We start from the raw sequence: 26,255 nt of genomic DNA, 5'->3' as shown, positions 1-26,255 counted from the left end.
TTATTTTTTCATTATTATAATTTTTCAAATGTGAACAGAAAAGCTAACTGATTTATGGTCTATTGCCTGAGAAAATAGTGAACCTTTGAAACATTTGTCACTCCTGTGACTTCTTCTGAAACCATATACTTTTTTTTTCTCTTTTACCTTTTAATTTATTACAGACTGCATTTTGATTCATTGTGCACAAATGAGGTACATCATTTCGTTTCTATGGTTGTACGAAACCATATACTTCTATCATGGCATTGCCATGGCATTTAACAATCAGTGTATATGGGAACAACAGATTCACCCTGTCTTCCCTACTGAAACCACACTTACGCCCTACAGACTAAGATCATCTGAGTACGCAGACTCCTCAAAAATCAAAATTACCATATGATCCAGCAATTTTGAGTATATACCCAAAAACATGAAAGTAAGAACTTGAAAAGAGATTTGTACACCCATGTTCAGAGGAACATTTTTCATAATAGCCAAAAAATGGAAAAAACTCGTGTCCCACTCACAGATGGATAAACAAAATGTGGGGTATATAAAAAATAGAAAACAGTATTTATCCTTAGAAGGAAATTTTGATACACATTAGATATGAATGAACCTTGAAGATATTGTGATATGTGAAACAAGCCAGACACAAAAACGACAAACTACAGTATGATCCCACTTACGTTAAGTAATTAGAGTAATCCAATCCTAAAGACAAAGTAGAATGGAAGTTGCCAGGGGCTATGGAGGAAGGGGGGCTGCTGTAAAGATTAATTCAGTTAATCTCCGTTAATTTCCAACTTAAAAAAAAAATCTCAACAGTATTGTGGCAGTTGTGCATTTACTTACTTGTATCTATCCCTAGACTGTTCTCTGTGACTTCACATACTTCACCAATCCTTTTTACTCAGCACTTAACACCGTGCAAGACACAAATACACACACACACACACACACACACACACACACACACAGATATACATACAATGCATTATATGGCCCTTGTTTACTAAAACCTTAGAGTCTAGCAAGGGGAGGAAAAAAATTCTTGGAATGTATTTATTCAAACATGGTAACAACGGACTGATACAAGAGAAAAAAGGAGGTGCAAGATAAGAATACATTCTATGCTGAAGGTTGCTTACACAGTAAGCAGGAACTATATAATGCAATATCTAAAGTATTATTTTAAAAATATTTACAACCGCCATTTATTTCTTTTCAGATTACAAAAACGAGCCACAGATCTTTTTACTCTTAGTGAATTGGGAGTAACGGTTTAGACTGTCCGACCAGAAGCACGTCCGTTCTCTGGGAACCCTTTGCAAATTCTTGTGGGGATCCCTAGTTTACACCCTTTCTGTGATAAGTACGGTATTATTTCAGGCCACCACCTTTTGGTTTGGTAGTAGTTCCCCTAAAATGGAATGGCAAATAATCTACCTCATCCATTTCTGACAGTGGCAACCAAATTCCGGTCAAAAGCACACACTTTTTTAGGAACGTAGCGCAATGTGGAACTTAATGCTCTGAAGTCAAAACAGGTATGCATCAGGCTTCCTCTGGATCAATCACTAGCTATGTGACCTTGCAGAAGTCTTGTTACCTACGAATCTGGAAGAAGTGCACCAGTGCATGCACAGGGTCCCGGGGACCTTCAGCTTCTCTTGCTAAGAGCGCCGCTTTCTAGGGCAACAGCAACCAGTGCTGGCAGAGGGACGCCAACATGGTGCTGATGACGTCACTTCCGGGGCGCCAGTCCCCGGCTTGCTTGTGCAGGAGAAAAGGCAGTCGACCTTTGCTAAGGAAAGGAGAGGAGTGCTAGGTACTGCGGTTCGCGAGGGAGGCGGGTGGAATTGCTCACCTTTCACTGTGGTTTTATGCACCTGAACGAAAGGTTCCCCCTTTTCTAAGAGCACCGCCCACACCCTCTTTCTCAGAGCAGAGAGCCCAGAGCTGTCCAAGTCACCCGGGTCACTCGGGAGCATTCTTACCCTGAAAGGGAAGTACTTCTCACAATCTTCCCTGCCCCGATTGAGTTACTGCAAATCTAATTCCTTTGAAGTGACTATCTGAGCCTCATTCCTTGCAGCTGCCCTCTGCGAATTGGTCGCTCATCTCTAATTTCTGGATGTCCTCTGTCCCAGTTGGGATATTATTCGCTGCTGTTTTGAATCCCAAATTTTGGCCATTCGTGTGGTAAGGAAAGGACCTACTTTGCAGTATGAAAATACTAGGGTGCTTTAGTGATGGACTGTTAATTTGTGCGTGGGGGGAAAGAGTTGAGAAGAAACTTGTGATGATAACCTGGTGGCAAGAAGTGGAGATTTAGTTTAATTCCCAAGATTGTAATTAAGGATAAAATATGTGTTGGGTTGCAGTTTAGTTGAGATAATGTTTCTTTAGGATGAACTTCATGAAAATACTTAAACAAGACTGAATCTTGATTGGTGTGCTTATGTGTGTTTTATATGAAATCTTGTTTTAGAAACAAATGATTAAATTTTATTTTGAGAAATATTTCCAGGAAATAGGATGAATTTATTTTTATCTGTTCTATTTGCCTTTGTTGTTTGATTGCTTTAAAAATCATTCTATCTTGGTTTTAACTATCAAAAAAAAATAGCAGCTTTTAGAGAATTATACATGCAACTATTCTACTGTAATATTAGTTGTTTTGTAAAGAATAATGAAAAATATAGTAAGAATGGCATGAAAATAACAGTACAAGTTGAGCATCCTTATTCAAAATGCTCGAGAGAAGTCTCATTTCAGATTTTTTTTAAATTTTGGAATATTAGTATATACATGAGATCTCAGGAATGGGACCCTAGTCTAAAATGAAATTCATGTCTATTTCATACACACCTTATACATATTACCAGAAATTAATTTTTGTATGATATTTTTTAATGTACCTGTTTTGACTGACATATCACATGGAGTCAGGTGTGGAATTTTCCACTTCTGGCATCATGTCAGTACTCAAAAAATTTCAGATTTTGAAGTGTTTCAGATTTTTAGATTAGGGATCCTCAGCCTATAATAGCACAGAATGTTACATCTGTCTTCTCCTTCCCCTTCCCCTGTTGAAAAACCTCATACTCATTAATAATTTTATTTACATTCACAGGTTACTAGAATTTTTTAAGTGAATAGATCGATTGCTGATGTCAGTTCCAAGTAATAAGTTTGTTTCTATAATTCTTTTCCAGGAATTACCAATATACTAGTAATAATGCTAATATTGAATAAGGTAGCAGGAATTTTTTTTAAACCATCCAAAAGGAAAGTTGATGAATTTTTAAGAAGTTTTAATTTTCATCCTGGAACACTATTTCTTCATAAAATAGTATTGGGTATTGAAACAAGCTGTGATGATACAGCAGCTGCAGTGGTGGATGATACTGGAAATGTGTTGGGAGAAGCAATACATTCCCAAACTGAAGTTCATTTAAAGTGAGTAGACATTATCTTTGTTATACCTATCTTTTTTGAAAAAGTAAAATGAGCTGGGCTTGGCAGCTCATGCATGTAATTCCAGCAACTCAAGAGGCTGAGGCAGGGAGATCACAAGTTTCAGGCCAGCCTCAGCAATTTAGCAAGACCCTGTCTCAGAATTTAAAAATAATAAAAATAAAAAAAAAGAACTGGAGATGTAGCTCTGTGGTAAAGTGCCCCTGGGTTCAATCCCCAGTACCACAAAATAAAAATTTTTAAAAAGAAAATAAAAAGTAAAATGAAACCATTCTTTTGCATTTATTATGTATAAAAGTTAAATTTTAGAAGCCAAGTTCATATTCCCTGTGTTAAAGCCTATAATAATTACTATAGAAAACCTCAAACACCTCACTCTGGCTTTTATGACCCTTCACAGTTAAGTTTCCAACCTTAGCTAATCCTGTTGCCAAAAAGAAACTAAGCTTTTTCCCAGCTGTAGTATTAATCAATGATTTTCTCTCCATGTTGTCTTTTCTTTCTTCCACATTTATGTTTTATAGTCTTAACTGATGCCTTAGGAAAGCAAGATCCAACCTCTACCTTATTCACATTTATACATAAAACTTGTGTTGGTATTTAAATAAATAATAATGCAGTGTTTTATTAAATCTTAAAATAGTGCAAGGTTTATAAACAGATGTTTGCAAGGACCACTAGTCAGGTTATATAAATAAGTGGGCTAGATAAAAATAAAATATCTGAAGAAGGTCACTGCTTAGCTCTAGATAATTGTTGCCAGGCAGGAATATAGGACCTGTGTCGTTTAATTATCAGAATTTTCAAGAGAAAGTAGAAGTTTGTATTTTTAATGTAATAGCTCCAGATTTTAAGAATTATTGGTTTATTCAAAACGTATTAAAATAGGCCTCCAAGTCATTAATTTACAATATCTGAATAGTGAAAAGGCCTGGTATTTTGGAATTACAGACTGGTATTGAATCCTGAATTAGGCATTTGGTATTTTCTCTGTGACTTCAGACAAATTCATTATCCTTTCTGATTCTGTTGAGATTAGAAATAATTTATGTAAAGAGAGTAACCCTTAAACAGTAATATACTGTATGAAAGGGACTACACGACAGTGAAATACTACAAGTTTCCTCCCTTCAAAAAGCTTAATCTAATCAGAGACATAACATATAGACTATGGAAATCTAGCAGATCAAGGCTGCATAAAGTTAGTATCAAACAACTGATGCAGATGATAACTATAACTACCATAGTCCTTTCAGTTTCTTCTGAGTGCACCAAATTTTTAACATTTTTGGACATTTTTCTTTTCCTAAAAGAGAAAGTATCTTTGAAGAATTAAGAAAAACAAGAATGTGTTGAAGTAAGATAATTTCTTTGTGTACCCCTAATTGCCTGAAATATGTATTTTAACTTTTAAGTAAATGTTCATTGAATCTTCTACTGAGGATTTTCATTTCTGTGTATAGAAGTATCAGATCTTGCAACATCAGATGTTTGAAGGTGACTTTTTTGAGAGTAGAGGTGTGTTTTTCAGACTTTGTATTTTATTGTACTGTTTCTCAGATTGTAAATCAGTCACATGCTAACATAATTGTTGCTAGAAAATTTGCTTCCTGATTTGTTACTCTTCACATTTGGAGTGAACATTCACTGTCCTACTTGAACCAAAAATCTTAATTACCAACTCTTGAGAATTGGATTCCCAAACTTTTAGGATTGTAAACTATCTACTGCCCTGTGACCTCAAGTGCAGGCTGTTTTAAAATAAACTCATTTTTTTTCATAAAACTGCCTTCATGTTTCTCAGGTTAGTATTTCTTTTCTCCCAGTTATTCCAGCCAAATATCTGAATCATCTTTGATGACTTGGTCCCCCATGCCCTTATATTTGTTATTAGTTATTACAGGTTTGAAGGCTTTCCATCCCTTTCTTTCCATTACCACAGTCACCCGGTTTAAGATATAATCACTTTACACAAATGATTTTTGTTTTTCTCTTCAGTGCTGGGGATCAAACCCAGGGCTGTGCACATGCTAAGCAAGTGCTTTACCACTGAACTATACTCCCAGCCCTTTAACACAAATACTTTTTGGGATGATCTCTTTAAAATTCTCTTTATGTTCAAGGAAATTAATTTTCCTAAAATATAATTTTATCCTGTCCTTCCCTTATTCAAGACTTCTTTAAAATCTTTCCAAGATTGTTTTGGTGATTTTATTCATTAAACCAATCTATAGGAGTTTGTGCACAAGTTTGGAAAATCAGAAGCATCCCTTCAAGTTAAGTTCATGGTATTATGTTGAGTTCTTATCATAGTTGCAGCATTATAAAGCATGCAATTTGAAAATACTAATATTTTCAGTTACATAATGATTAATTTGAAATCAGGTCTTCAGTTATAACATCATTTTTCTTTCTTTGATTTTACAATCATAAAATCATAGAAGGCTGTTCTTTTGTTTCTTTCAGGACAGGTGGGATTATTCCTCCAGTAGCTCAACAACTTCATAAAGAAAACATTCAACGAATAGTACAAGAAGCACTTTATACCAGTGGAATATCTCCAAGTGAACTCTCAGCAATTGCAACTACCATAAAGCCAGGTCTTGCTTTAAGCTTGGGAGTAGGCTTATCATTTAGTTTACAGCTGGTAGACCAGCTAAAAAAGCCATTCATCCCCATTCATCATATGGAGGCTCATGCACTTACTATTAGGTTGACCAATGAAGTAGACTTTCCATTTTTAGTTCTTTTGGTTTCTGGAGGTCACTGTCTCTTGGCTTTAGTTCGAGGAGTTTCAGATTTTCTGCTTCTTGGAAAGTCTTTGGATATTGCACCAGGTGACATGCTTGACAAGGTGATTATTTAAGAACCAATTTCTCTCTCTCTCTCTAGTGTGTGTGTGTGTGTGTGTGTGTGTGTGTGTGTGTGCGTTGCTGTGAATTAAACCCAGTACCTCATGCTAGCTAAGCAAGTGCTCTACTGCTGAGATACATCCCCAGCTGCCCCTCCACACTTTTTGTTATGTTGTCTCTTTCAATTAAATAGCAATAGATGTGCTACTACCATTCATTCAAGTATTTCTCAATACCTTATTAGACAAAAAAAAATATGTATGATAAGAAAAATAGTAGTATATAATTTTGTAATTCTTTCTTACCTGTTCCTAGTAAAATGGTAAGAGGTTTTACATCCATACATAAAGGCTCAAATTATTTGCAGCTGAAGTTTTATATTTAGCCAAATACTATACGTGCAAAAAGTGCTTTGTAAAATGTAATATACTGCAAAATACGAGTATACATAAAGATTGATATAAGGACATCAAGATGCACAAATTAAAAAAAAAAAAAAAAAAAACTGCTGCCAACAGCTGAAATGATAGAATAGGACAGGGTCTTATTTTTGAAGTTCATCATTACGCAATCATTGTCAACTTCATACCTATTTTCTGGCCCCACTATAAGAGCAAAAGTAGCTGGGCAGCAGTTGACCACTACTAATCAGGTTTTCCTAAGGAACTGGGTTGTCTGCTTTACTGAACATCAGCTGTAGTCCATATTTGGAGAAGTATAGCATATACAGCATTTTTAATTTTTCAATTCATTTCCTTTGTACCTTTTGGTTTCAAAATAATTTATGACTGATTAAAAATATGTTTTTGTTTTTGATAGGTAGCACGAAGACTTTCTTTAATCAAACATCCAGAATGCTCCACCATGAGTGGTGGGAAAGCTATAGAATATTTGGCCAAACAAGGAAACAGATTTCATTTTGATATCAATCCACCCATGCAGCATGCTAAAAATTGCAATTTTTCTTTTTCTGGACTTCAACATGTTGTTGATAAAATAATAATGCAGAAGGAGAAGGAGGAAGGTATATTTCTAATTAGTAAAGTTGGACAAGTAAATATTCCTGGATGGAGCCTAAAAATACCTGCTCATTTCTGCAGGCATTGAGAAGGGACAAATCCTGTCTTCAGCTGCAGACATTGCTGCTGCAGTACAACATACAACTGCGTGCCACATTGCAAAAAGAACACATCGTGCTATTCTGTTTTGCAAGCAGAGAGGCTTGTTATCTCAAAGTAATGCAGTACTAGTAAGTTTTGTCATTTCACCTTATAGTTATGCTATAAGGTGTTTTTTTTTTTTCCCAGGTTTAATGAATGACTTGATTCACATCCATGTGTGATAGTTGTTCATTTTTGGTCTTCTCAATTCCTTTAGGTTGTATCTGGAGGTGTTGCAAGTAACTTGTATATACGGAGAGCTCTGGAAATTGTAACAAATGCAACACAATGCACTTTGTTGTGTCCTCCCCCAAGACTGTGCACTGATAATGGCATTATGATTGCATGGTAAGCCACAGGATGTATGTGCTTCACTCATAAGTACATAGTAATTACCCTTTCATCACACTTAATCTTCCTTTTAAATCTTGAGGCTATTAATTTTATTTTAATATTTTAATGGTTTTTTTTTTTGTTTTTTTTTTTAATTTAGGAATGGTATTGAAAGATTACGTGCTGGTTTGGGCATTTTACACAACGTAGAAGGCATCCGCTACGAACCAAAGTACATTGTATAGTTTATATTCTTTACGTAAGCTAAATTGTAAAAATCAATGCCTGGACTTTGCTTTGATTTTGATTTTCATTGACATTTTGGTAATACTTGAAAGTTATATCAATTTTTTTCATGAACCTCATTGAGGTTGACACCTTTTAAGAAGATTAATTTGCTACAGAATCAAATTAGAAAAATTTTGGCAAATCATAGGTGAGTTAGAAACCGGCCATGGGCAGAGGTGATGCATTTCCTTACTTGGGACCAGAATGGAGAAACCATGTTCATAATTTGGAATTCTGCAGTGTCAAGAGGATTTCAGGACCGGCTGGTATGCTGGGAAACAAAACAAGCAGAAAGCATTCAGGTGTAGATGAATTTGTGATTATGTTCTTAACAGGGTAGTTGGAAGCAGCCAAAAGATAATTGTTTACTGCAAGCCTTATTTCCTCTCCAAATCAAAGTTCCAATAACACAGTTTTTAAAATTTGCTCTCAAGTTCTGGTCTAAGTTAATTTTAGAATAGTAATGTACAATTGTGTTTCATAGTGTGACAATTATAATTTGAAGACTTTCATTCAGTGTTTCAGATATTGTCAGCATTATGGTCCATTACTAGACAGTTATGCTACATGAACCACAGACTATTAATTCTCATGGTGAATGAACGAGTTGAGTTAGCAGTGTCAAAAAAAATCCCTTATGCTGATAACTTAAGCCTCAGATAAATTATGTCCACTGATCTGGTTGTGCCCTCTTGTGGCAATGTTGAGGCTGGAGATGATGACTTTTTCCAGACCACAGCCTTATCTTGGGCTAAAATCTGAAGCTAAAATTATTTATAGATCAAGAATAGAAAAAGACCGTAAGAGCTAAGACCTTTCCAGCCAATAGTGGTAAAGGAAGGTTGAAAGGGGGCAAGCCCACTTTTGAAACCTGGGGAATTTAAAATGTAAATGAATGCATGCTTGACTTTACATGATAAACTATTTTTATCATTTTAGTTTTGTTAAGATTTATAAGGCATCTTTTGTTATTTTTAGATTTCATTTTGTTTTTTAACTTCAGAATTTAGATTTCTTAATGAAATGGTCTTCATTATTCTAATTTGAGATTCTGCTGTATTTATATGTAGGAAGCATCACCATATATGATGAATTACACATTAGATACTTCCACTACTTTGCAGAATTCTAAAGCAAATAGTGTGCAAAACTAGTGATGGAACATAAAGCAAATGTTTAAAATAATATGGTTTATTTTATTGTGATACAGATGTCCTCTTGGAATAGATATATCAAAAGAAGTTGGAGAAGCTCTCATCAAAGTACCACGAATAAAAATGAAGATTTGATCTTTGCTTTTCAAAGAAGTCTCTACAGGTAGTATTTCAGGATTCAAATTAAGTTTCTAATTTCTTGTGTATCACATTATATAGATATATTACTTAGTTATCAAGACTTTCTTTGGTTATTACTTATGTCCGCTCTTCTGATAAAATAATAATATGTTATAGTCTTAGGAATATGGCTTTTTCACTAGTGACAACCAAAGTAAAACATCTTGTGGGGAAAGAATGTATGAATCTTGGCAAGTAGAAAACAAAACCTTGGAAGATGTATAGTGATTCTATTGAATCCTGTGCCCAAATGATACAGCCTAGTGCTTTTCCCCTTTTTCAAAAATCAGGTTAGCAGAAACTACTTTTTTACTTATACTGAAACATGAACCTGACTTCTATAATATTTCCATTGATACAAATTCTTATCCTTAATGGTACCAAGTAAATTACACTTTATTTTTTTTCAATTTTTTTTAGTTATAGATGGAAACAGTACCTTTATTTTATTTATTTTTTTGTGGTACTGAAGAGTGAACCTAGTGCCTCACACGTGCTAGGTAAGCCCTTTACCACTGAGCTACAACCTCAGCCCTGTAAATTATACTTCATCATCATTTGGACTTATTTAGTCCTTTCTAGTTTAAAACATACCATTTCCACCCCCTGCATATCCTGTTTTAGTCCATCCACCAGAACATTTCAACTCATAGCAGTCAATATAATTTAGAATTGAATTTGAAAGATTTAAGTGGTTTCTTAGTTTGCAGTAGTTAAAAACACAGACTTTGGAGTGAATCAAGAAAGCCTGAAGTCCAAATAGCTATTTTAATCATCATCATTATTATTATATTAAGACATGTTATGGAAAATAACTACTCACTAATGTATTTTTGAATGCCTACTGCAGCCCAGGAAGAGACTGAATTATAGCAAGACCCTTAAAGTATATGGAGACTCTTGAGTAAAGTGGATGGAGTAAAGGGGAGGAGGCATATTAAAGAACACAGTGAAGCCCAGCTATCTGTAGCTGCTGTAAAATAGAAGTAGCAGACATACACCAAAACTGCACTTATTCAAAAGTGCTTTTGAGCAAAAACATCATTTGGTTCTAAGCTACAAAGAAATCATCCTTTCTATTTGCAAAGCAAAGTCACTCTCTGTAAATACAGAAAATGGTCAATACCGGTTGCTATATCTTTTAACTGTACTTGTGTATCTGATGAGAAATTGTTTTTATTTTTAAATGAAGTATTTTTATAGTATACATTTTAGGTTTTAGAAGCCTCACACATTTGTAATTTATTATCATTAAATATCTTAAGGTATTAAAATGAATGTTGACATGAAGGCTACCTTGAGTCAGGCCTGTTTAATTCAGCATACCAATTCAAGATGTTTCTAACTCTTGAGACATACATATGTGTGTGTGTGTGTGTGTGTGTGTGTGTGTGTGTGTGTGTGTATGTATATATCTCCTGCTGATACCACTTATATCGGTTGATAAATTTTAGGAGGTTTATGTACTGGCAGTCTACTGCAGAAATTCTTACTATGTCTACTGGTAAAGAAAATCTGTGTGGTGTCAATATCAAGAACTTCCATTAAGAAAGATTACTCAGCCTTTATATTTTACCATAATTTTTAAAATTCTTAAATTGCTCAGGAATCCTTTTATACTCAATTGTTCTTTTTATTGGCCTTCTGCATTCTCTGTGTTGGCTTTCTGTTCATGTTTCCCAAGTTGGTTCAAAAACACTATTCTTGGTCTTGATACATTTATGATATCTGATGAAATTGCAGATGAAAAAGAAAAAACATTATGGGAAACAGTGGTCTTTTTTGCTCTTTTGAAGAGTCCCATGAAGTTAGTTACAGGAGGTATTAAAGTCAAAGAATCTTTTGGTTGAATTTTAGGTTTTGCTTTTCTTCGGTGCTCTTTCCCTAAAAATTAGAAGCACACAATTAAATATCTCTTAGGTCTAAGGGGGGCCCCAGGTATAGTCTCATTACTCCATCTCTAAGTAGTTCTCTTTCTTCACACAAAGAAAACACTAAGAGAACAGATCAGTAGCATCCAGACTTTTAGATTTCAGAGACCAAAAATTTGTAGGGACTAATATGTGGTTTACCAACTTTTTATTATGCCGAAGTTGGTACTTATAAAGGAACACATGACCACTACTTTAAATATCATCTTATGAAGGATATTTTAATACCAGAAAAAGTATAAAAGGCATTACTTCACATTGAATGAAATTAATTGAATGAAATTAATTTTATCAGAAACTTCACATTGAATGAAATTAATTTTATCTGAAAATTATGTTCCTATGTTGTCCTTATTTTTTCTCACATTACCACAACTCTAAAAACTTCATCAGACCATTACTGGTACAGATGTACTGATTGTTGTTTAGAAACCAGTATTAAAATCAAAAAAGAGTAAGATTGACTTTACTCTTATGTGTAAATTACTCTTAGGTTAAAGAAAAAAGAAGAAGGAGAACTGGGCACGTGGCACATTCCTGTAATCCCAGTGACTCGGAGGCTGAGGTGGCTGATGCAGAAGAATCGAGAGTTCAAAGCCAACCTCAGCAAAAGCAAGATGCTAAGCAACTCAATGAGACCCTGTTTCTAAATAAAATACAAAATAGGGCTGGGGATGTGGCTCAGTGGTAAAGTGCCCCTGAGTTCAATCCCCATTGCCACCCCCCAAAAAAGGGCAGGGGAGATACTTTTCTGTATGACCATGATATGCAGAAATATAAACTCCACAGATACCTAGCTTCCCTTCATACTCCCTGAATAAATGAAGTTCGTCCTCTTTTCATTATCTCTCCCTATTTTCTTCTCTCCTTTTTTTTTTTTTCTGACTGCAGCAAACTGATGGACTAGGACACTAAGTCCTAAGGATACTAAGTAATAATGACTTTGGTCCTACACAAAGCACTGATGAACAAGCATGTACATGAAACTATTAAGTAATTTATATTACATGTTAAATGTCTAATTGGAAGGAATGAGTAATATAAGGTCTTATTTCCTCAGACCTAAGCCCCTCGACTGTCATCTACCAACTATATTGCAAAACTAAATAAGAGTATCAATGGAAAACATGTCTCTGCTCTAAAAATTTATAGACAAATACACTGTACATGAAGTAGAACAATAGCAAGATCATTATTTAAGTCATACATACATGTTATCTAAATAATGAATTATTTCTATGCTTAGCTTGTGGAAAAAACAGGAATTTCTGGCAAGTAATATTAGGTAAGACTTTAAAAGAAATGATTAGCATGGGCTTATAAATAAGAAGTTATTTTAGGTATATAGAATTATAAAAAGTTTATAAGTAAACTTTTTTTTTTGGTTGCCTCTGCTTTTCAGATATTTAGGGATGGGCAGAATTATAAAATGCCAGGACTAGAAGGTATCTCATAAATAAAATAAAAATTAATTAATTACCTTTTTTAAAGACAGGAATTATGGATGGTCCTCCATTCTTCTCCAGACTAAAAAGGAAAATATTTTAATCAAATAATAAAATAAATGAAGGCATTAGTGTAACCTGAAAAACATGAACTATATGAAGATTTATTCCATACACCATGTTTAATGCCTAATAGCTTATTTCCATACATGTTAATTAACATGTATAAAACTATGCAAATTGTCTGTAGGTATTTTGTATTCTCTCACTTATTTATGGACTTCAAACAAGTGGATCATTAAATCTCCTTGAAGTAATGGGAAGAAGAGACACTTCAACTGGGTTTCAAAGAAAACAGATATGAGAAAGTGTTACATTTTTCCCATTCCACAAAGTTGCTATTTAGGCTAACTATAGGAATGACTGAAAATACTACTTACACTATTTATCCTAAATTAAATTTTTGAATCAATGAAAATATTTAACATTGTCATTTCTAGCAATGAAAATTTAGATTTCCTGGGTTTTGTTTTTGCTTTTTTTTTTTTTTATTGTAAACAAATGGGATATATGTTGTTTCTCTGTACATGGAGTAAAGGCATACCATTTGTGTAATCATAAATTTACATAGGGTAATGTTGTTTGATTCATTCTGTTATTTTTCCCTTCCCCCCCACCCCTCCCACCCCTCTTTTCCCTCTATACAGTCCTTCCTTCCTCCATTCTTCCCCCCCTTTCACCCCCCATTATGTGTCATCATCCGCTTATAGATTTTCTGTTTTATTATACAAAATTAGGCATTTCAGTCTCTCTCTCTCTCTCTCTCTCTTTTTTTTTTTTTTTTTTTTTTTTTTTTGGTACCAGAGATTGAACCCAGGGGTGCTTAACCACTGAACCACATTCACAGCCCTTTTTATTTTTTTATTTTGACCTTGCTAAGTTGCTGCAGCTGGCTTTGATCTTGTAATCCTCCTGCCTCAACCTTCTGAGTTTCTGGGATTACAGGTGTGTACCAACATGCCCAGCTGGCTTTCACTTTTTCAAAGAATTAAAATAACTCTGAAGATGTACTCATCTTTCTATATAATTAAAATTGATGTATGTAACTATAATACACTATTGGATCCTATTCTCTGGATCACAGAGTTAATACTATATGTTGAGTAGTTATATTTCCTGTATATGAATATGGCTACTTGCAAAGAAGCCTTGAAGTTCAGGTACATCTTCAGAAAAGAAGAACATACCCATAGTAAAGAGATTCTCTCTCGTGGTTTTTCAGAGGCTTGAGTTCATAATGAAACTACAATGTTGAGACAGAATTCTCTGAGTAAATGCCTGGCAAACTTTACCATAACTCCAGCCACTTGATCTGATTTAGCCCCATTTCCACCCTGGGAGTTTGAACTAGCTTTGGATCAAGTTCAGAAGACGCACTTGAAGCTAAGGTCATGGTAGTAGTCCTGCTTGGCTCAGAACTCTCAAATGTCCCTCTAGTCTGATCAAAAATGGATTTGATCAGATATGGTATTAACCAGTCTCCCCAAAACTTTTCTAAAATGTAAAAATTCCTGGCTACGCAGGGTCCCTAGGGTCTGTACCCATGATTCTGGTTCTAAATTGGAATTAAAACAAGCTAGAGCTACAAGTGGTGACATGCATCTCTAATCCCAACTGCTTGGGAGGCTGAGGTAGGTGGATCCTTGGGAGATCAAGGCTATACTGGGCAACATAGTAAGACCCTGTATCAAAAATCAGTAAATAGGGCTAGGATGTAGTTCAATGGTAAAGTACTTGCCTACCATGTACAAGACCCTGGGTTCATTCTCCAATGCTATTATAAATAAGTAGATAAATAAATCGGGCTTTGACAGTGGACCTTTAGAATGAAACCTATTCTTCAGCATACAGAGGACCTATTCATATGAGGATATTTCCCTGTGATAAACTTAATAAAATCTAAAAGTTTCACCACTGCAATTCCACATATTGACACAGTACCTTAAAGAAGGAAGTCCCACCATTTGTTTCATTTGAAATTCCTTTAAAAATACTGGGTTAATACTTGCATCTCTGCTGATATTATTTGTTATACGAAGAAACTGATTAGGTTTATTCCTGCATTCATTTAATAGGATGCGGAAAGCATTTGCATTGTAAGTTAAGTAGCCAAGCGCACAGGAGCAAGCTGTGCGAACCTAAATAAAGAAGAAACAATTATGTATTAGCCAAAGGCTTTGTTCTTAAAATACCTAACTCAGTGCTCTAGTTAGCTTCACCTGAGTAGTTTTGACAATTATTATGCGTGGGTTCCACTTTGGGATTTTTCAGAACTACTCAGGTGGTTGTCAGAGGAAACCAGGAACCTAGGCTAAAAGTGGCCACTCAGGAAAACAGTTTTACACTCACAAGAATGAAGAAGAAGGCACAAATACTAGGCCACAGGACTCCACAAGAAGTAGTTTTCTTTATTAAAGGAAGTAGCCTTTGCCTGTGACTCTGATATAATTAGGTTTTTCATATAATTAAAATATGCTCCTGGGCAGTTGGTAGGGAATTAGATAGTTGTAGTATAAAAAATTTTTCATAAAATTAACATAAACCAGGCCTATGAGGGGAACCAGAAAGTTGACATATTGGTCTTCACATTGACATCAAGGTGCTCTATAATGCCCATATGTCTTCTACTCCTTGAACTTTTTGTTGTGTTTCATTGTGGTTTTTGGACCAGCATCTTCAATTGCTAGGAACTTAGCCATGCAAAGTTTGGGACCCACCTCTGATATAATTGATCAAGAATTTGGGGAGTGGGGCCCAGCAACCTATGGTATAATAGGCCCTACAGGTGATTTTAATACACCTGAAAGTTGGAGAAATATTTTAGATCTTAAGGAAAAACAGTAGGCAAACACTCAGAGGCAAACCTCTGCTATGACCAGCATGGACTCTTTCACCTATTCTTACCTCTTACCCTGTTTAGCAGATAAGGAAAACTCCTTTGGGTTCCACTTTCATTCATTCCAAATAATAGAAATGTCTTAGATCACAAAGTAACCAGTTTTTATGAGATACTTTATAAATATCTTACTTATAAATTTGAACAGGTATTTTTAAATTTTTAATTATAGTTGCTTTATAATGTTTTATAATTAAAATCCTATTTAAGTCTTGGAGTTAAAACAATGTTCACTTTTTGTGGGAATCAGAATTGTAGAAGGCAGATATGAGTAATTAGTACTAAAAAGTTCACCTAATTTTGAGTTAGTAATATGAACTATATTTATTATATAACATGGTCAACCTGGGGAGAATAAGGTGAGAGAAGCAAATTAATTTAGTTTTGCATATTCTGTTTTATAATTAGGTATTTTTTTTATTTTGCTTTTTGGTTTTTGTTTTGTTTTGGTTTATTTTTTTACCTCTTCTCTTCCTGAGTACAAGTGGTAGCAGAGTTGATGGATCGTTCCTAATGTGGTAAATGCTTCTGGAATACCAGCTCTCGAATGAGCCAGGCTAGCTATTAAGTTTCCTATAAATTAAACAAGAAAAAAATGTTTGCATCATTTAAATGATAAGTTGTGCTTTTGTTCATTTATACATAACATTAAAAAAGGTTTGAGTCATAAGATATGTGAAGAAGTGGTAAGGAAAAGCATGCATATGTATGTAAATATGGAATAAATTTACCTAAAGTTATGGTTTTGATTTTCTGTCACAAAAAGTAAAAGTTACATAAGTTAATGTAAAAGTGGGGTTTATTTTTAATTAGAGGTTTTCTTCCTTCCATTGCTTCAAAATATATTTTGTTTTGAGGTTTTTAGGATGTCACTTTAAAATAACAATGAGCATAATGACTGAATTAACATAAAACAATTTAATGTACTTTTGCAGTTCAAATGACTTTAAGAGTGTAATGGTATTTTAAAAGCAAACATTATATCTCTTATAGAAGTTTAAAATAATTGAAATTCTTACCACAAAATTTTGGGGGACTCAGAAGAATGAAGTGACCCTATAATTAAAATAAATGTGTATCTACCAACTTAATACTATTTCACCTGTATTGGTGTTTTATTTTAAAAATATAAGTATATTTTTATGTGTGTGAGTAGATACTTTATTGAGGAATGAACTGAGTTTATGTGTTTTTCTGGCCTACATTATAAGCCCAGAAATTCTCTGTTTATTGCTTCAGGATGGAAAGTGCTGGATCGTAGAGGCTAAAAAAAAGCTGTCTTAAGGTAACCTCTCTGTAAAGTTAAAAAGATGTCTTTGAGGCCAGGGAATAAGAAATGGGAAAAAGATGGAGGGAGTAGAGAATCTAAAAGTAAGAGAACTTAGATTTGTAATTTTCAAAGGAGTAGGAGAAGGAACTTTGAAAATAGCTGAGGGACTCACAGACACCTGGCACAACTAGACAGTTGACAGTGGAAATTCCAGTCTCTGCAAAATTCCTGTGCCTTTGGATCCTCTTCTGGGAGTCATGTCAACTTGGACACTGAGCAGTCAATTATTTTACACTATACCTGAGGCCAGAGATACTTTTCCTGAGATACCACAGATATGAATGTGATTCTAGAGATGCATGTGACCTTGGTGACAGAGTGCAGAGAAGTTTCTGTGATTTTTGAGATTCAATTCCCACCATACTGGGGAAATTAATATTTGAAAGTCATTGGAAATATGGCATTCCCTGCACAGAGTAGTTTGTGGAACAAAATTTAAACCCACTATGATTGTTTTTCAGTCACAGAATTACTATGACAATGAATTAATAATGTTATTTAGGATGAAAAAATATTCAATAATTTCTTTTAAGCATGTTTCCCCCTAGCTAGTTTCCATAAGGAAGTTTTTATTTGCTTGATTTTTTTAACTGCCATGAAGATATACTTCATAAAAATATAATTCTATAGTGTAGCAAATAGTTTTCTTTGCTGCCCTCAGTGATCCATTTAAGTTTTTAAAAATACTCTATTTTGTTAGTCACTGACTGTCATTCTGACACTGTTTATGTTGCCTTGAGAGCGATGTTTCAAGTCAATTAAATTTTGATCACTTGTGTGCAAGCTGGAGTTAGGTTTGGAGTAGATACAGTCACAATTAAAATTGTGTCAGGAATTCCCGTGGACCATTTTGGTTTGCTGTGTTCCATAGCAATACAGAGAATGTTTAAATGTTAACAAATGTGCATAACTGGTCAATAGGCAACCAGATAGAGGTACATCAATATAAATCTGCCATACTACTATAAATTAGTGTGTTGGGCTGGGTATGTAGCTCAGCGGTAGAACACTTGCTTAATTTGCACAAGGTCCTGGGTTCAATCCCTGCACCACAATAAAACAAACAAACAAACTCTGTTGTTAGCTCATAGTTGAATTCTCATTTTAAATCCTGGAAAAATATTTAGGGGTTTAGAAAAGTAACTGGGAAAGCAAAAAGGCTATGTTCAGAGTTACTCTGCTCCTATTCAGGATACAGAGTAGATACCTATTGTTCCATGTAGACTTATTCTGAAGTTCCCTCTAGACTAACATGAGTTCATTCATCAAACTGTATGAAATGGTATCAGGTGTATTGTTTTATTAATGCTCAGATTACAAAAAAATTCTGAAAATAATTTTATGTGAATACAATTAGCTCTAGTCATTTCTTACCTGTTAAGACAATAGTAGTAGTGTGAATTGAATACAGACTATCAACTAGAATAGTAACACCTCTTGCAGACAAAGTGATATGGTCCACATCTATAATGACTTTAGCTAATACAATAATCTAAAACAAAATAGAAACATAGAATCACTGAACACTTTATACTCAGCTTATCTAATTAAGGTTTTATAATGGGAGGTGGTTCTTTGGAGGATAAAATGGGTATTTGATGGGATCCAATAGAATAGAAGCAAGTGGTGACAGGAAGGAGTTAGAGTACTCATCCCTAATTGGTCATAGCAGAGACCATAAAAGGCAGAATTATTATTTCTATAATATTTGCAACCTTTACCTCCTTGAATTATACTCATAGAAAATACTTCTCCTAAAGGTTATAGGACAGAAATGAGAGACAATAAGACTGAGAAGAATCAGATACAAATGCTTGTTACAGGGTTGTAGAATCAGTGTGATCAGCTAAAGATTTACAGGTTACAGGGTTGTAGAATCAGTGTGATCAGCTAAAGATTTACAGTTAGAAAGTCTGTCTTGACACTAATGTTCCTCCAGTTATTTCCTTATAATATGGGATGATGAAAATAATACTGTCTATCTATTAGCCTCACAGGATTAGTTTAAGCGTCAGAAGAGGTACAAAGGCAAGTGCCCTATACTTTGTAAAAGTCTATATAAATGAAGAAATGCTCGCAGAGTTTATATGGGGTGGTTGGAGCTAATGTACAAAGCATTAAATTTTATAAGTCAGTAAACATTTTACTAGACGCCCCAAAGTTTTAAGTCTTCACTAAAAAGATACATTTATCAATTTGAAGTGTTAACCTCTGATGTTATACCTGAAATGCTGCCATTGCCCTCTCAGTTTCAATTGTTGATATAAGAAAAGGTTCAAAAATAGATATGGTCATTATTCCACTTTCCAGTATTAAGTATTGTTGAAAGCGATTATTGAAGGCAAAAAGAGTTAATGCATAGCCTGCTCTTAAGCAAATACCCTGCAAAGAGAAGTGATGAACTTCATTTATCATGTTACTCAACAGAATAGACTGTACATTCTTACGTACATTCTTAAAATTGTGTTCTTATCACTGGGAGTAAAATGTGACATACTGGGGAAAACAGCAGAGAGTTATCCGAGATTGTTATTAAATAGACAAAATAGAAAACTAGGTTGTGGTGTCAGGAAAAAGAAAATATTAGATTACTGATTATGCAAATAAACACATAAATGATAAGAGGAAACAATAATTTCATTCACCTTCAACTTTTTTGATGCAACATTTTTTTAAACATACACTTTTTAGTTATAGGCAGACACAATACCTTTATTTTATTTTTATGTGGTGCTGAGGATCGAACCCAGTGCCTCACTCATGCTAGACGAGTGCTCTACCAGTGAGCCACAACTCCAGCCCTTCAACATTTATATTTTATTTTCATTTCAAAATTTCAAAGTAGAGTTGATAAATCAAAACTTCTCTTCTATAACATACTGAATTTCATGAAATGTTGGATATTCTACATTGTCTCTTTAAATAAGTACATGTGTAAACAAAATTTATTTGTAAATTCTATTGAACCATATTCATGGAGGAATAGGAGGAAAATAATTTACTTTTAGGAATTTCATTTTAGCTTGGTGCAGTGGTACATTCCTGTAATCCTAGCTACTTCAGAGGCTGAGGTGGAAGGATCACAACTTCTAAGACCAGCCTGGGCAACTTAGTGAGACCTTGTCACAAAATGAAATATAAAGGGCCAGGGGTGTAGCTCTGCATGTGAAAAGCTCTGGGTTCAATCTCCAGTACCACAAAACAAAAATGAAAAATAAAACAAACAAAAAAGACACACTTTAACATACTTAGGGTGGGCAAACAGTAAAAGTCAGTTTCTCCCTTAGAATCAGTCTGCTTGCCTAAATTATGCAAGTGGTGTAGATCTTCCAGAAAGACCCAAAACCTATTGCATTTCCATGTAGACAAAGTCAGTGGGGCTAGAAGTTTCCAAAATTTGTTAACAAATGAAATTTTTTTTGTACTCTGGTTATTAATCCATAAAGTAGCAATTTATTCAGTGGCATATTTGGTTGTTGAGCGTTCCTCCATACCATCCTAATTCCTGCAGTAGGTCTGTATAAGTCACCACTTAATTAAGGATCAAAGTAACTCAGTGCTTTCTCAGTAGCTCTAAGAATACTAACATGCCCCTATGGAGCAAGTAGTTAGAGACAAATTTAGGACAGAGTATAGGATGTTCTAGAAGATTTATAACTCACCATTGTAATGATTCTTAGAATTAAAAAATATGGCCATAACCAAATAAATCTTTTGGTTTAGTTCCTCAGTTCCCTAAGAGTCCTTGCATTTTACAACTGATGCACAAAGATGTGTCTCTTATTAGCCAAATATGGGTGAAGCAAGTGATAACATCTGGGAGCGAAGGGAGAATACTTGAGAGTGACGTAAGTGGTAGAAGAAAAGGGAAAGGGTCTGTAATGAAGGAGAGGATGAAGAAGAGTAACAGAGTAGAAGGGAACCAGTGGCTCAGAGAATCATAAATTTAGTCTCTTTAGCATATTTCTTCCCATATTTTTGCTTTTCTTTTTGCATACCACAGTAAAGTCTTACATTTTTAAAAAATAAGATGCCCTCCCAATCCTCCTACATCCCTCTAAAATGTCACAGAACTGAGACATAGTTGGCAGTTTTCTTCCTTATAGACAAGGACAGCTCCCATTTCTCTAAGATGGTGCTATTCAAAGTGCAACCCGTGGACCAGTCAACACAACTTGGCAACAGGATAGCAGATAGTGAAAATGAACATTTAAAAGGAACAACTTTTCCTTATATTTGAATACCAATTAAAAATATAGAGAGAAGGAGGGAATTTTTTAAAATTACCATTATGTAATGTCATATTAATTATTGTTGCATCAGTGAATGCTAAAATTGGTGAGCAAAAGCATGATGCAAAACAATATTTGACTCATCTCAAGTCTCTCACCTTAAGATGCTTGTTAATTACAAAGGGAATAATGTAACTTTATAGTGGGGAAATGTGGCAGAAACCACTTAAGTAATTGATGTTGAGCACTACCAGTGATAAGACATTTTAACATGATTTACCATTTGATATCTTGCACTGGGGAGGGAGTGAACTTCTACATCACTTCTGTGATATGACTAAAATGCCCAACCTCCATTTAATCATTAGAAAACATCAAATACAGTCAAATTGAGGGACAGTTTGTAAAATAACTTTTCTGGACTCATCAAAAATATCAAAATTATTATAAACATGAAATCATGAAATACACAGAATGACTCAACTTCACAAACAAGAGACTAAAGAGACAGGACTAGAGGGTGTAATGCACCATCCTGGATTGGATGCCAGAACAGAAATACTGATGAGGAAACTGGCATAATTTAGATAAGGCCTGCATATTTGTTAACAGTATTATATCAGTATTAGTGTTCTGGTTGACATTTGGGAAAACAAATAGGATATACCAGAGCACTCTACTACTTTTATAAATTTTTGGAAAACTTAAAATTATTTCAAAAATTTAAAATTTAAATCTTTTGTTTGTTTTTTAAAATCACCTCTCTAGGGAACTATTGGGGAAAGCTATTTATCATCACAAATTGAGAAGTATAATTTAGAAGTATTGGGTAAGAAGCATATGACTGAGTGTTGAAAGAGCCTGAAAGTAGATTGAAGGTTTGGTTCAGGACAGAAGAGATTGATTTTTTGGCTCATCACCAAGCACTAAAATTGCTGCATTTCAAAGATGAAATATGATAACTATGAAAAATGTGGAGCTCTATTATTATATCTTTATAAACTAATGACCTACAAAGAGATCTTTTATATTTCTTTCCTTTAGTAATACATGAATGTTTATATGAAGAAAATTTGGTTATAATTTGAAAGTGTGGTATTCAAACCATTTTCTTCTAAATGAATTCCAATATTTTGTAAAGGTATTACCTTATCTGTTGAGTGAAGAAGATAAAGGACATCAGAATACTTAAATCCTTCTTTTTGTTGTAATTCATTCTGTAACTGTTCATTCCTTAGGACAATGCATGCCAAGGAAAATGCCACTTCAACCTAAATATGTGGTTTTCAGAAATTATTTTTCACTCACGTTTTAACAAATAGCATTTTTCATTATACAGTCATTTGTAATGGATATATTGTGGAATGATACTATAAAACCTGCTAAGGTATAATCCATTGATTCCAATTCTCTGACTAGTCTTTATAGAGTGACCCAATTTCTGGAGAAATACCCTATAAATTTAAACAAAGCTTTGAGAAATAGAACCAAGGTATAGTTTTTTTCCTCCTCTAGGTTCAGAGTTATTTTTAAGTCCATTAGGAGGATAAACCTCGTACATTACTGAGATTCAATAGAGAAGTTTTTTAAATGTTACACTATTCATTTCTATGAAAATGTTATTAATTTGAAAAGCATGATTGAATCCATTATCCATTATAGAATTTTATTTTTGCAGAAAAATATTGAGGGGTACTTATGTTCTCAGAGTTTCAAAACCCATTGAAAATTCATACTGAAATATCACTGGATGCCATTGAAGTAAACTATTTTCCCGTGACAATGCACATTTTAAAATAAAAATGGTATTTTCCACATTCTTAAGGAATTTACTCATACTTTGAAAGTCAAAAGTAAAACCTAATACATTGCTAGCATATGCTTCTTCTCCTTTTTTCTTAAATCTTATAATAAAATAATCTCTTCTTCATAGCCCGAAAGGCCACATAATTTATCTAACAAATATATCCATTAAAAGAAAGATTGCTTTTTACTTATGTATTTTCCTCCTTATATTGTTTCTACTTCCTTGTCCCCAACCGATCCCCTACCAAATTTTGACAAGAAAACGTATGTTTTGTTGTTATAATTTTCTGCCTGGTGAATTTCTAAAGCCTTCTTAAAAGGGTTTGAAGAAACGCGAATGTTATTTTCTGAAGGGCATTTTACTAGAAGTAAATGGAGTGAATAACTCTTCAACAACGTAGTTCTTTGTTGAAATGTCCAGCCTCAGGAAAACCATGAACAAGGGAAGGAAAATGATAAAGAACATCAGAATGCTCAAATCCTTCTTTTTGTCATAACTCTTTCTGTAATTCATTTGAATGCTGCTCAGTGGAAGGTAGGGCTCCTTTGATAGTTTGGCATTGACAGTATATGCCATGTAAGTCACATATCTTCACTGTTCACACCAAATAGTAACAATGTTCTTTGAATAAAAAATATCTGAGGAAAACATTTCTTTAAACAGCAAGAATATAAAATTTTCCTGTCATATTGAAGAGATCATATTTTAATAAAAATTTACCATTATGGTTTGTAGTGAGCGTTTTGTTTAAAACTTAAAGGTTTTGTTTAAAAAGATGAAACCTTATGCTTGTAAACTATAGTAAATTTCCAAATTATTCTAAAAAGTGATCATTATGTTAATCTTTACTATGTCAGAAAAAAGTTTTAAAGCTTGATATATACCTTAATATTAGGTGAAGGGTGATTTCTTAGTAGTTGGATAAGTATAGGAAAGGCATTTTCATCTACAACAAACTGTTGACTAACAGGATTGCTTGTATGTGCTACACCTGTAAAAGATCACAAATCAGTGAGGAAATATTTTTTCCATCTTGTAAATGGTAAAGTCAATTGTAAGTTGGTATTATTTGTTGATAATATGGTTAGTAATGTGGTTAGTGAATTACAAAAGGAAAGGCTATATCAACGCTTTTAATAGTTCTTATTAACTTATTAAGTGACATAGTTAACAAACATGGAGAATTTATTATTAGAATTGTAAATGACTTTCTAATAGACACACAGCAAATAAATTAGAAAAATGCTATATTATCAAAGAATAATAACATCTGTCATTTATTGAAGAAATATTATGTGCTAGGTACTTAAGTGTATCGTTAGTTTCCATAAAGAGTTTATTTCTATAAAAATGACTAGGGTAAATCACAGAGTTAAGATTTATAGATTCCTTAAATGTACTAAAAAAATCTTACTATAACTCTTTATAACCTACAACTTTAAATTGCAGACCTAAATTCAATGGAGAAACTCAAGTCATGTCTTTATAATGTACATGCACAGTTTTAATTCTTTTTTGACCAATAAATGTCAAAATACAATGTAGTAAGTTTGTATACTTAAGTATAAATACAAGATTGGGTCTCTTTGTGAACAATGAAAAGAAGCCAACCACAGATTGTTATCTAGGAAAGTTTGAAGGAACTGGGGAAATTAGAAGGAACAAAGAATACTTTTCTTCCCTTATTTTCTCCTCCATTTCCCATTGATATGAAGTGAACTAATGGAATTAAATTGATTGTGTGTATTTGTGTGTATACTTGTATACATGTATCAAGCAACTGTGCATGTATAAAATCATTTTCTAGAATTTTAGAAACACCTATAATTTATACCATAGTCTCTGGCTAAAAATAAAATAAAATAAGGGAACATTTTCTTTTGTGGCTGATTACTTTGGAATAGTTAATGAATTTCTGCAAGTAGTTTTAATAAACAAGGAGAAAATAAAATTTGAGAGCTAATACCTATGTACTTCCTTCAGCTGTATTATAACCTTTCAAGAAATACAGTGACCTAGAAATGAAAATTTTATTTTCCCTTTGTTTGCAAGAAACATTCTACAGTCAGCCCTCTGCATTCATGAAGGTCAGCAAAGAACCCAAATTTTTACTTTTGGTAGGTCAATTATTGACAATTCCACATTTTCCAGGTAACTCAAAACATCAATTCGTTTGCAATAAAGACCACTTTATAAACAAAGATTTATTATGGAGTGGAAAAATGTGCCTTGATATTAGGAACTCTTCTAGATCTTCAAAAACATAGTCCTCAAACTTCAAAGAAGAGATATTTCTTTTCTTTCTCTCTCTCTCTTTTTTTTCTTTGAATGACCAAGAAAAAAAATTGCAGTTTATTAATATTCAACGAAGTGTACTATTGAAAGCAACTTTTGGTGCAATCAGATATTTATTTTCTTAAACTTAAACAAATGAGATTACTTCAAAGTCAAAATAAAGTCTCAATGTCTTCATTTTCCACTCAGAATTCAAGAGCAAAACCATGCAAAATTCTTAATTATACCTCATATACTTACTAACATCTTGGAGAAAACTTTTATAAATCTTCTAGGTTAAATATCTTAAGGATATTTAAGAAATTGAGAATAAGTATACAAACCAATACAAATGGATCCCACTGCTCTGATGACACTGAGAAGTGTGCCTTCAGCTATCTTACTCATTCTTAGTAAGCGAACCAAGGGTGCAATTCCATTCCCTTCACATATTTGATTTTGATGCATCCTGCTGTCCTTACTTAGAGCTATGACTGCTTCACCTCCTAGTAAAGAAAGAGATAAGTATGACAATCCATGTGTTCCTACATTGTACAGATTTACATATAGGAAATTACTTACCAACATACTGCATTTTAGCCGATGGTGACAGAAGCATATTTATTATAAAGTTGTATCCAATCTGTTCTGCCATATATTTTTGTTGCTTCAGTGTTTGTCCTGCCAAGGCCCAAAGTGCTACAGCTCCTTGCTCCTTTACATCTATTTGAAATGCCTATTTTAAAAATTCCATTCATTCAGTGAACATTTATTTAACACTTTAGAGATGTATATTTTATAAAATGTTTATTCCAGAATTAGTTTTGTTTTTCTATTCACTAAAC

At 33.8% G+C, this 26,255-nt stretch overlaps 3 protein-coding genes across 3 annotated transcripts in view; 1 reads left to right on the top strand and 2 right to left on the bottom strand.

Annotated features, from left to right (window-relative positions):
• Positions 1-1,615, bottom strand: part of Pms1 (PMS1 homolog 1, mismatch repair system component) — a 99,855-nt gene extending 98,240 nt beyond the window's left edge. The window contains exon 1 of the mRNA XM_047546741.1: positions 1,598-1,615. The gene's annotated coding sequence lies outside the window, so the exon portion shown is untranslated. The remainder of the gene's footprint in view (positions 1-1,597) is intronic.
• Osgepl1 (O-sialoglycoprotein endopeptidase like 1) lies at positions 1,286-12,213 on the top strand. Its single transcript, XM_047546746.1, has 9 exons — positions 1,286-2,190; positions 3,207-3,450; positions 5,935-6,322; positions 7,140-7,344; positions 7,421-7,569; positions 7,698-7,828; positions 7,974-8,045; positions 9,312-9,418; positions 11,860-12,213. The coding sequence occupies exons 2-8, from the start codon at positions 3,230-3,232 to the stop codon at positions 9,388-9,390; spliced, it is 1,245 nt and encodes a 414-aa protein (XP_047402702.1). The 5' UTR covers positions 1,286-2,190; positions 3,207-3,229; the 3' UTR covers positions 9,391-9,418; positions 11,860-12,213.
• Positions 11,069-26,255, bottom strand: part of Ankar (ankyrin and armadillo repeat containing) — a 65,001-nt gene continuing 49,814 nt past the window's right edge. Inside the window, exons 14-23 of the mRNA XM_047543878.1 lie at positions 25,993-26,146; positions 25,755-25,916; positions 24,021-24,127; positions 22,478-22,600; positions 19,321-19,479; positions 18,472-18,589; positions 16,231-16,340; positions 14,813-15,009; positions 12,847-12,893; positions 11,069-11,319 (exon numbers count right to left, since the gene is read on the bottom strand). Coding sequence (XP_047399834.1) covers positions 11,069-11,319; positions 12,847-12,893; positions 14,813-15,009; positions 16,231-16,340; positions 18,472-18,589; positions 19,321-19,479; positions 22,478-22,600; positions 24,021-24,127; positions 25,755-25,916; positions 25,993-26,146 — 1,428 coding nt within the window. The remainder of the gene's footprint in view (positions 11,320-12,846; positions 12,894-14,812; positions 15,010-16,230; positions 16,341-18,471; positions 18,590-19,320; positions 19,480-22,477; positions 22,601-24,020; positions 24,128-25,754; positions 25,917-25,992; positions 26,147-26,255) is intronic.

This window comes from Sciurus carolinensis, chromosome 3, assembly GCF_902686445.1.
Source record: "Sciurus carolinensis chromosome 3, mSciCar1.2, whole genome shotgun sequence".
Lineage (NCBI taxonomy): Eukaryota > Metazoa > Chordata > Mammalia > Rodentia > Sciuridae > Sciurus > Sciurus carolinensis.
The sequence above is the reverse complement of the archived record's forward strand: the minus strand, read 5'-3'. Positions and strand labels throughout refer to the sequence as shown.